The following is a 12,374-nucleotide window of genomic DNA, read 5'->3' as shown; positions in this document are numbered from 1 at the left end:
TGGACAGCACACACCCAGTATTGCTCTCCATTGGTCCAAATTGATCACACAGACACCTGAATTTTAAAAAAATACAAGAAAAAGCCCCAAAAACTAAATAGAATTTTCAATAATAGACATTTTTGGTTCAAAAATCATTCATGTGTACAGAATTAAGCTACAACAAATGTGACTTGGATTTATATGGAAACCCGTTTCTGCTACTCTGATAAAAATAAATTAAAAAGTTATCTCATTATAATGAGATGGTATCTCCTATAGCATATTTATATTTATTTTTATATATAGAATAGAATAGAATAGAATAGAATAGAATAGAATAGAATAGAATTACTTTATTCATCCCACCAGGGAAATTATTTCGCAGTTACAGCAGCATAGAGACAAGACACACAACAACCACCACTGAGTAGCAATTGTAGACAAAATAAAAATAAAAATAAAATATAACATGCTGTCAATATAAAAAGCAGCTTAGAGCAGTCCTTGCAAAGATTCAAAAAATGCAGATACAGTATGTATATGTAAATATATGTACAGCAAGTGTGCCACAGTGCAGTTGTGCAAAATTGGACTGATTAGTGCAGAACAATGATTTAGCTTTTATTGTACAGTGAGATGGCATGTGGCAGGAAGGATTTCCTGTATCTGTATATATTTATATATTTTTCACAGGGGTAGTTTCTATTTGCAAATAGAAACTGACTGTCTCCAAATGTCTGCTTGAATAGTAAACTAATATAATTTATCTCAAATCTATAGTTTGGTCCTTTGCGGTTGTATGAAACTTGTGCTAGTAGAGTATATTAGTAATGTTGAAATGCAATTTTTTTCATCAGCCTGAAGAGGGAGCCAGAGCGCAAAGAAAATGATGAAACCAAGCGACTGGTGAACCATAACGTTGTTTCAGCGGATTATAGCTTTAGATTTAATTCAATTATTTAATTACTTCCATTGCGTGATTTTAAAGCTATTCTAATTCCTCAAGTATGGCTGCAGTTTTTAAAATCATAATATAATAATGTTGTTTTTTCTTGTAAAGTTAAAATAGTTTTTTTTTAATCATACCATTTTATCAAACAAACTTGTTTTTTTTGTTTTGCTTCGTTGTTGTTGTTTTTTTGTTGTTGTTGTTTTGAAAGTATATTTTTGTAACAGCAGCAGGTATCCTGAGGATACCTGTCAGGATCCCTGACAGAGTGTTGTCTTTGGGTATTACTGCTTCATTGTATGCTGACCTTTTCTTTTTAACAGCAAATGCTGTAAAGTCAGAACTTGCTGGCCAGGGGGGGAATTTGATTGTTTGGTTTCACAGCTGGAGATTATTCAGGGTCTCCACCTATATTTAATAATATCTCATCTCTATCTAATGCTATTGTAGGAACACGTTTGAGAAAAACACTTTATTATCATGTTTATCAGTGCTGTATTGCACAAAGACAATTATTCATAGACAGGAAATGAGGATGTAATCAGCCTTGAAATTAATTCATTGTAATGCTTAACCTTGTTTCCTGTTTTATCTTGTAAGTGATTCTCTTCTGCTTCTCAGTAACACAAGGTTTGAGTTTCTGATTAGCTATTTGTCAAAGAGAAGGCTGACATCAGATAGAACAGTGGTAAAGCGTGGTCCAGTGAGATTAAAAGCACAAGAATTAATCCACAGCACAATGACATTAATTTAAACCCAACTCTGTTATGCGTATGTTGTCAGGCTTAAACTGAAAACAAACTTTAGAGAGCACAAAGAACAGAAAGTACTTCAGCATTGTGGGTATGCTTGACTCAATTTGTTTTTAGTTTCAGTTTTTCACATATTTATGTGACTCTCCATAAAAATGTTCAATTAAGCTTTTTATGGAGAGGGAGAAAAGCAAAGTTCAGCATTTATACAGTCACTGATAATTACATGACAAGTTATTAAATATGAGCATGTGTTCTTTTGAAATGACTATCTCAGGCTGTTGCTGGCTTCCCCAGCTCTCCACCTTATCTCTTCTTGATCCTTGTAAAGGAAAATCAGTGGAGGGCTCGGCAAAGACAAGGACACATTTATCTGCTCAGTGACTCATTCAGATCTAGTCCAACTATTTCATTTCTTTCCCAATCCACTCACTGGTGGAAGGTCAGTGTTTTGCTAACAACTGGAAGAGTTTTTTTTGTTGTTGTTGTTTTTTTGCATAAAGCATCCATCCATCCATCTATCCATTTTCTTCCGCTTATCCGGGGTTGGGTCACAGGGGTAGCAGCTTCAGAAGGGAGGCTCAGACTTCCCTCTCTCCAGTCACTTGTTCCAGCTCCTCCGGGGGAATCCGAAGGCGTTCCCAGGTCAGCCGAGAGACATAGTCTCTCCAGCATTTCCTGGGTCAACATATCCTGCATAAAGCATGCTAGTTAAAATATAAAAACAATTTTTATGTCCTCAAAACTGTGGAAAGATATCACACTTGGTAATAAGGATGGACACTAAGCTACACCACGCTGCTGGTCAACACAAATTACTATTTTGATATGGTTTATTTCCTTTTATAAAACATTATGTTGGAGAAGCCACTTTTGAAAAAAGTTAATTGAGTTTAAAATCTTCTATCTAGTCTGAAATAGTTTTTGTTTCTCTGAATAATATGACAGATGGTGTAAAAACTAGAAGCCACGATGCATGCTGACTTGGATGGTTGAAGCAAAAAGAAAAAACATAATAATTGTCTTCAGAAATTTAACTGATGTTCAAGTTTTTCAGTCCCTACAGTAGCTCTGTGTAGCTCAGAGAAAATACTTTAAAATGCTTATGTTGGTTCATAAATCACTGAATGGCTTTGAATCAAAATACTTAAAGGGGGTCGGGAGGATAATATATTTTTTCCTGGCACATGGTGCCATTTTACGGCACAATCAAGTAGTTGCTATAAAAACCCTGTATATATCAAACATATCTTAAAAACAATTGGTCTTCGCAGTTTAACCCTAACCCTAATACTTGATGATTTTGATGATGGCATTTGGCAAATTTTAATATTTGCAGCTTATTTGCAGTTGTAAACATAAATGGTTATTGTGTTGTAGTTTTATCATATAAAGCACCTTAAACTGCCTTGTTGCTGGATATGCTATTGACTTGATTTGACATGAGTCCATTATTTATTTTTCGAAGTTTTTATTTTGATTGCTTTCCATCTAAATTCCTCACTTGTAAACTCTGCATTGTACTGTTATCGGCTCAGGTAACAGAGACAAGCCAGTGCCGCAGTCATACGAATGACTCACAAATACATCATATGATTCATTAGATACTCTACAATGTGCATAAACAGAGAAAAAGATTTAAAATTGCTTTTTGCTAAAACACATGTTGATATTTGTTATAATTTAGAACATTGCAGTTTCACACTTTACTGATCCTCTTTATTAACTTCTATTATTGTATTTTTCTTTGTTGCCAAATGAACCCATGAGGTGCTAATAGATTATGTTCCAGCTGGTACATACAGTTCCACATTTAGTTCCTCTTTGTGTGCATTAGCTTTATTAAGCCATAAATCATTCTCTAAACTAGTGTCCACTAGTGTCATCTCAGATTGATATACACAGACTGTTAAAGTAGCTTAACAGGTGCAGGTGCATATTTTATCCAACTATATAATTACATTTAGCTTGAATTTGATTGACTTTAAATTAATATCCGGCCAGCAGTTCTGAAAAATATTTAAAACATGCTGGGCAATTCAAATGTCCAGTTTCAATAAATACATTTCAGTGAGTTATAGTCCAATATTTGCTTACCATTTGAACCACATTGATCTACTCTAAAATATGGAACAGGGCACTTTTATATCCCTTGAGAGTACCAGATCAAATAAGAACTTATCCAAGTTAATCATAACTAATGTAGATAGACTATGCTCTTTGGAATATGAGCAATGGATGGAGGCCAAATGCTGCCATTAATTAGCAGTCTGCAATCATGAGACATCAACTACTACTTAGAAGAAATTATCCAGTTTCAAGAAATAGTCATGAGTGTTGAAAAGTTGTTCTTGGATCATTTTATGTCAAACAGCGTTGTGTTTGCTAGCGACGATCATTCATGACACATTTATTGGACGAAATACTTTTATATATAAAAAAACATTTCTGTCGATTTTGTATGAAGACAAAATTTAGATAAGTCAAAATTCTTTGACATAATGATTTTTTTTCTCCTTTGGACTAATTAACATGTTTATAATTAGGAATAAAATGAAAGCATTATTTTATATTTAAAGGTTATTTCATTCAAACCAACCTAAAAATAAATTATTGTTTTTAGTCACATTTTATATTGCAGAATGCCCAAGACATTTCTTCATCACAACTTCCTCTTAACTGTTTCAGTCATACAGGTGCTGATCAAAAAATTATAATATCACGAAAAAGTTGATATAAATCAGAAACTCCATTGAAAAAGTGAAAAAGTGAAACTTGAATATTATATTCATTCATTACACACAGACTGATTTATTTTAAATGGTTTTTTTTCTCTTTTAATGTTGATGATTATAACTCACAACTAATGAAAAATCCAAATTCACTATCTCAGAAAATTTGAACATTACTTAAGACCAATTCAAAAAGAAAAAAGATTTTTAGAAATGCTGGAAAACAGCAAAGTATTAACATGAAAAGTATGACCATGTACAGCACTCAGTACTTAGTTGGGGCTCCTTTTGCCTGGATTACTGCAGCAATGCGGCGTGACATGGAGTCGATCAGTCTGTGGGTGAACAACTGATAGTAGTTTGAAGCTCTTTGGGGTCGTATGGACTTAATAAAGCGCTATACAAGTACAGATCATTCATATCTTATTATTCTGGTAGATTATTTTACCTTCTTTCCATCGTTTTTACCGTTAATATTTTGTTTAAATATTTGTTCATGTGATGTTTCAATATTTTCCTCCATCCACCACTAATATTTGTACATACAGCCTGATCAGCTTAAATGTGAGCTACAACTATTTACCTGATTTAACAAATCCTACTTTGTTAAAAAATACATTTATATATGGTGTGTCCCAATAAATGAAATAATTAAAATTTATTTTACTGATTCAATTAGAAAACAAAAATTCACATTTCAAAAATATGGATCTGATTTTCATAGTCAAACCTTTAGACTTGGACTTTGGTACTCTTCCTATGACTTTATATCTGCAGACTCAACTAATATTATTCGTCGTCAAATGTCTAACTTTTGTTTAGAAATGCAATGTTGGTTTTAACAAAGTATGAATCATCTCAGTTTGCAATTTGAATTTATCAACTGATTAATTTTTTCAACTTCGTTAGTATTTCACATCTGCACATTATCATCTCCTCCATTCCACCCTCCTCTTCACCTTTATCTGATCTGCTGCAAAGGTTCAGCTCCCATTATGGCTTAAGATGATTTGTCAGATTCAAAGTGCATGTGGGTTGGAAAGTTATTCTTTAGCTCTCATGGTGCCTGTGATTTGATTTTTTTTTTTTATGAGAGGGTGTTTTTATTATTTCATTTTATTATTTGAAGAGGAAGAACTGATAAGCACATGTTCTTTTGTGCCTGTCAAGGAAGAAGAACTGCTGTGAGCGTAAGAGCCGACAGAACAGCAGGCCTACGGCAGTATCACAGTCAAGATGGTTACGCTGGATTTTAAGACACTTACGGTACCTGTGGGTATTTTGAGGATATGGGCAGTCATTTTCACTTGCGTCACTTTCAGCTTGGTTGCATCGCAGGGCCATTTATGGTCCTCATTTTGGTCATGGTGCATGTTCTCTTGGTGCTTCTGCTTCTCTGTCACCCTCATCATTCTGGTCCTGGAATTCACCAGCCTCAGCTCGAAGCTGCCCATCTCCTGGGATGATTTTACCACTTTTACCATTTTTCAGTATATTATTGCCCATTTCATTTATTTAGCTGCTTCTCATTGAATACTCTTTATGTACAATGTAGAATTTCCAGAAAAACTTCAAAGTGCTAACAGTATTACTTTAATAAAACATGCAGACTTTGATAAACATAAAAGTGAATATGATTGTCAATGTAGATAAATGTAGATTGTTTCAAGTTTAACAATCTAAGCATGTTAATGTTGAAAATTATAAGGGATGTCATAAGATGTTTTGTATTTTTGTGGGTTTTTATTTAGTTTATTAAATGTTAAATTAAACAAAATTTAAACTTCCCAGAAGAAAGGTATAGTGTGTACTTTTCATACAACAATTCAGACTGAAAGGTCAACACAGCAAAGGGAACATAATGAGGACAATAAAGTTGCTTGAGTGAATAAAAGTTAACTAATGTTGAAAATACAATTCATGCAAAATGTATTTCAAGAAAATAAATGAAAATTAAGGAAAATTAATAACCTTAGGAAAATCTTAAGGGGGGAGAGACAGGAAAAGAAAAAGAACATAGCAAGATTGTATAGATGGAAATGAAAAATAAAGACAAATTTAATGAATAGTAAAAATGTATCAATTTTAATAGAAAATATATGAATAGTTTATATTACATTTTTTAAACAATTTCTGTTTGATTTAATGGTATAATAATTAGCTTAATGTGTACCTCGATTTTTTTGTCTTGATGTTGACAGTCTATGCCACATATTTTATCTATTAATAGCTCATCCAAAAATGTATTTTACTTGTAAATACTGCTCGAGCTTAGCTCTGTGTCGATCCAAGCGTCTAATTTTTATTTATCATCCATCCAGGTGCTCACAGCGTCCATCCTCTACTCCGCCTTCTACACTTCTAGTAGTTGTGGCAAAGATATTGCGGCCTGCGTTTTCTCCTTCCTGACCTTCATCCTCTACACTGTCGAGGTTGGACTGACTCGGGCCAAGCCTGGTGAAATCAGTGGGTTTCTCTCCACTGTGCCGGGCTTGCTCAAAGTTCTGGAGGCCTTCGTGGCCTGCATCATATTCATCTGTGTGGACACGGCAGGCCTGCACAAGAATGTGCCAGGTCTCCAGTGGTGTATTGCTGTCTACGCCATTTGTTTCATTTTTTCCCTCCTTGTCATTATTTTAACTATTTGCCGCCTGCTGTCCCGTGCAACTATTGGCAAAGTTCTGATGGTCTGCAATGTGCTGGCCGTGCTAATGTACATCACAGCTGCTGTCATCTGGCCTTTCTACACCTTTAGGAATAACCCCAGACCAAGCTACTGTCCTTTGCGCTGCCCGTGGAATTATTCTCTTGTTATCACTTTCATGACCTATTTTAACCTGATTGCTTATATTGTTGACATGGTATATTCTTTCAGGTTGTTTTTTTTCACCACTCCAACATAAGCACATTGTGGCTTTGATCTGAATGAGGAGAGTTTGTATTTGTTGGAACTTTGCTTTTGTCAAAATTAAAATTTTTATTCAGCATAATCACAGTGTGATATATTTCCATTTTACCTGCCTACCTGCTGATTTCCATTGTATTTAGAAATATAGTTATCTTATGAATTATGTATCAAGTTAACTACACTTTCAAAACTATCTGTAACATTCAGCTAAAACCATGTTGTGCAGGCTTTCTGGGCTGCAGCTGGTGCATGTTGGTTTAGACACATATTTCAATCCTCTCGGAATAAGTAAAGCTTTAACCAATCCCGTTCCCATAGCAGGACACCAGCCCATAGTACATTATGTTTGCAAAGGTGTGTCAAAGTGCAAACAAACTAAAACACATAGCAACTTTTGTTTTTTAATTTACATGTCCAACGTAACTTTTTCTGAGTGGTAAAATAAAAGACTGATAGGAGAAGCACTAAAAACACTGAGGATACACTGGTTATTGTTTTCAGATAATCAAAGGGGATCTATTATGCAAAATTCATTCTTTGCACATTTTTGTACTTCCGTTTGGGTCTCTACATCCAAACATCCACCTGACTTCTTTAAAACAGGTCTGAAAGCATATTTGTTTACTCCAGAATTCAATCAAAGAATCACATGAACTGTTTGATTGATCCCATTCTAAGCATGCTTTGAAGCATTGTTCTTTAATAGCAGAATATTTTTTGAACAGTTTTAAAAAAATGTATTGTAAAATTTGCTATACAAGATTTTGTAAGTGCATGATGTATTGAGGTTTCTTTTTAAGTAAAGCTTAAAGATTTTACTTCAAATTTGAATTCCTGCAAGCACTTTGAACTGCCTTGTGTGTTAATGGTGCTATAGAAATAAACTTGCCTTGCCTGTTAAAGATAGATATAAAAGGTGCATCTTCTCTGTGTTTGTAGCGACCTATAATATATAATATTACATTTTCTAGATAATGCAATACTGTTTTTAATATATAGCCACTGATAATAATGCAAAAAGGTTTTAAGCTACATGGTGGTTAAAACTGAGCAAAAACATATAGGTCGCATGATCACTACTGTTTTCATCATACCTTGAAGCACTGTCTGATCTGCCAAACAAACACACTCTGTATTTTTTTTTAATAAAGCAGTTCATGCATGATTTTATAAATGTACTGTAGATATCTGAGAAAATATCAACCTCCGAGTGTCCATCATATATTCCATCTTCTTCACTTTTTGTACTTCCACAAGACACAAGACACCTGTATTGTCTCCTTTCTCTCACCACTAGGTTATATACACAATTACTAGTGTATTGCCATCTAGTGAATTTGCTTCATTTTTGCCCTCTTCACACCTATTTCTGGTACCTTTTAGGGAAGTCTTGTTTGTCTAGAGTGCGCTGACTGCGTTCATGTACAATTACAGCTAAGGTCATCATATAAAATATAAGGTGTAGGTAAACTGTTGTTAAAATAAGGTTGTTGTGGATACTTATAATGAAATGACTGCAGCTAAAAAGTCACAAACTGAAGCTCTAATCAGCACTAAGCTCGTAAATGATCTTTCCATAATGAATGATGTTTGCTAAGGTGTGTCATGGTGCAGAGACACTAAAACGCAGAGCAGCTATTGGCTTTGCGTTTGCTTTGTCATTGTTAGTTTGTTTATGATGGGCACTAAAATATATCCGTCATTCAAAACTAGAATGAGAAAGGATTCGTTTTTAGCTTTGCTCTTACAGCTAATTTCATTCTGAATTCTCTATATATTTCTCAAGCACATGTGCGGTCCACGTTTGTAGCCAGAAAGTCCATAAAAGAGGGAGGGAGGTTGAAAATGTGAAAAATGAAAATGGATACAAGCGGCAAACTACAAAAAACCATTTGCTGCAGATCTCAAGTCTGCTATAATTCTGATTACTGGTAGTCTTACATGGAGATCAGTGTTGTGGCTATAATTGCCATGTTCTCCAGCCTCTTTCACATGCTCAACACAACCCTCTTTATAATTTTGTTTGCAATAATGTTTTAAAATACAGTACATCCAGCAATATGCTTCAATTTAACTCAAATGTTTTTAAATTAACCTGAATCTTACAAAAACATGACAGCATTACTTCCAGTTGTTTAATGAAGGGAATTTTGTATGTTTATTTTATTTATTTCATCATGTTAACAATGTTATTCCCTCATCAACTACAAAAAGGACTGTTTACCCTGGAAAAACCTGTTTGACAAAAAATAGCACAGAGAGAGGTGTCTCTGTTGATACTAAAACATTTGTTTCTTTATTTAAATTTGCTTCTGTCCAACAATCTTTAAACCACTCAAGATACTTCAGTCCATTGTAAAAGACCCAAGAATTGAACCAAAAACAAGTGTTTTATAGGTCAATTAGGTTCCAAATATTAGCATTATCAACAGACAGTAGATGTCAAAGATTCAGAGAGTTATTTTTAGGAGAACAATAAAATATTTCCTCAATCTTGCAGTGACCTGTTTTGAAATTCAAAGTGCTGTCAAAGCATCCTTTTACAATTTGAGAGCTTTACATTTTTGTGGTGACAATGGATAAATGTTATTCACCTCACCGAGTTTGGATTGCCTTAAAATGATTTTACCTTTGTTTCAAAGCAATAGTTCAAGAGAACACAGCGATCATTGCTATCATTGTCGTGAACATAAAATCAGCCTACACCTTGTCTTCGTCCTAGATATGAGCTGTGAACTTAGTTTGCATCAGGGACCAAAGTCCATCAAATACTGTGAAGCTTACTTGGTAACACCCATTCGGTGTCCAATCAGTGGCTTGAAACAGGTACCATAAACAGAGCAGATAACACTAGGATGCTCAGCTACAATATACTCTACACCTGTGTTTCTGTTTCAAAGACAACGCCTCTTGGAAGGTTTGCGTTCATGGATTTCTTCATCGAGATCAGGCTGCAAAATCTGGGGCTTGCTGAACAGCACTACAAAAGGAGAACTGACTGAAATAGGTCAGGGTTTTTCATTTGGTTGGACAGATTCATCCTGGAGCAGCCATGGTATACATGAATTTGAAATCCGTCAACCAGCCTGTGGGGATCTTACGAATATTGGCGGTCATTGTCACCTGCATGAGTTTCAGCCTGGTGGCCTCAGTGACACCTGAATCCTTGTCATACTGGGGATGGTGCATGTTCACCTGGGTCTTCTGCTGCTTTGTCACTCTTCTCATTCTCATCCTGGAGTTCACCACCATCAGCACCAAAGTGCCTTTTGCCTGGGAGGACTTCACTGCTGCCTTTGCTATTCTGTCAAGTGTAATGTGCCTGTGTGCCGCCATCATGTACCCTACCTTTTTCACCTGCAACACATGTTACCGCCAGATTGGAGCCTCTGTGGTATCCTGGGTTTGTTTTGCGTTGTACGTGGCTGAAGTGGTCCTAACACGCCTTCGCCCGAGTGGACAGGACAGTGGATTTCTCTCCACGCCGCCGGGAATAATGAAGATGCTGGAGATCTTCTTTGCGTGTCTCATCTTCCTGTCATTGGAAAGTGGCCACTACTTGAGTCATCAGTACGCCACAGGATTGAACTGGTGTATAGCTGTGTACTCCCTGTGTTTCATTTTCGCCATCACCATAATCCTGCTCACTCTTATAAATATTACCGCCTATTTTCCTTTCCCTTTTGACATGGTTGTGATTGTCTGTAATGTTTTGGCAGCTGTGATGTACCTAACAGTCATGGTTATGTGGCCACTGTTTTCTTTTGACAACAATAAGAGGCCAGCGACTTGTGGCCGCCTCTGTTCCTGGGATAAATTGGTTCTGATCACCGTCATGACAGTCTTCAACTCTATTGTATACGTTCTGGACTCAATCTACTCCATACTTCTGGTCTTTTTTTTTCAGAAATGAGTGAGTTGCTGTTCATCAAGACTATTACAAAGGGACTTATACTTTAAATAGTCTTTTCTGAACAACAAAAAAGACTATTTCTGTGCCGATAGTTGATTATTGATCAACTTTTGATTATCAAACACTAATATATGTAATGGAAAAGATTACCCAATTGGTTATACAACACAGCCAAGAAAGACAATTGGTTAAACATTAGACATGTGATATCATTGTAATAAAATGACAAATAGCTGTGTGAAACTTTGAATCACGAGGGTAATGAAATGGAAATAACACTGCACTCATACTTTAATTTTATTGTCAAACATTTATTGTCATTAATGTTAAACTGTGTCAGGTGAGGCGAAGCTACTGTCTGAGATTAATAAACATTTATACATGCCTGAATCACTGCATAGTATTGTCTTGCCTTTCTAGTGCAAACAAAGATGCACAATATTAAAATTTGTACTAAAACTAGCAAAACATTTCTGCTCCTCTGATTTTGTAGCATTTGTAATTAAGTTTTCAGTTAATCCAGGTTGTAAAGGGACATACCATAAAAAATATTGTGAATTAACATTGTAACTTCAACTATTTTCTCATTAGTTCAGATTCTAAGTATTCAGGGCACTGATAAACCAGATCTTGGCACGTCATCTTCTATGGGCCACATCTATACTTTTAGATGTCCTTGACAGTCTAGTGTGAAAGTTGGAAAACAAATAGCTGATTCTGTACACAAATTTGAACATGCTACTTTTCTATAAATGTCACTGTAACCAGGCTCAGAAGAGGTAAACAGAGAGATGTGGGTTATTCTAAGAAATGCCAGCTCAGGGATAAACTGTCTTTACTTGACTACATGGACCCAAGTATTAATTTACAGAAGTAAAAGTGCTGTACTTGGTTTGAAACAAACAGGGTGTCAGTCTTGTTAGGTTTAACAACGTCAACTTATCAGACAACTGATTCTGTAGAGAATGTAGCGCATACCTGGATATTGTGTGTGTGTGTGTCTTTTTTTTTTTTGTTTACGTATACAACCTTTGGGTATGTTATGCCGAATGGACCACAGCAATTATTTATTGTGTCAAAAAAGCCATCTTTAGTGTTTTTATAGATTTCTTTCATTCAGGTTTTTAAACTAAATGAA

The 12,374-nt window shown here is 35.3% G+C and overlaps 2 protein-coding genes across 2 annotated transcripts; both read left to right on the top strand.

The window, feature by feature from the left end:
* Positions 1 to 5,555: 5,555 nt before the first annotated feature.
* Positions 5,556 to 8,466, top strand: LOC114159442 (myeloid-associated differentiation marker homolog). Its single transcript, XM_028041415.1, has 2 exons — positions 5,556 to 5,915; positions 6,737 to 8,466. The coding sequence occupies exons 1-2, from the start codon at positions 5,652 to 5,654 to the stop codon at positions 7,316 to 7,318; spliced, it is 846 nt and encodes a 281-aa protein (XP_027897216.1). The 5' UTR covers positions 5,556 to 5,651; the 3' UTR covers positions 7,319 to 8,466.
* A 1,725-nt stretch (positions 8,467 to 10,191) lies between these two features.
* Positions 10,192 to 11,626, top strand: LOC114159441 (myeloid-associated differentiation marker homolog). The gene has a single exon (XM_028041414.1). It carries the CDS (start codon positions 10,376 to 10,378, stop codon positions 11,234 to 11,236), a length of 861 nt encoding a protein of 286 aa, XP_027897215.1. The 5' UTR covers positions 10,192 to 10,375; the 3' UTR covers positions 11,237 to 11,626.
* The last annotated feature ends 748 nt before the right edge of the window (positions 11,627 to 12,374 follow it).

The sequence above is a fragment of the Xiphophorus couchianus genome, chromosome 16, assembly GCF_001444195.1.
Source record: "Xiphophorus couchianus chromosome 16, X_couchianus-1.0, whole genome shotgun sequence".
NCBI lineage: Eukaryota > Metazoa > Chordata > Actinopteri > Cyprinodontiformes > Poeciliidae > Xiphophorus > Xiphophorus couchianus.
The sequence above is the reverse complement of the archived record's forward strand: the minus strand, read 5'-3'. Positions and strand labels throughout refer to the sequence as shown.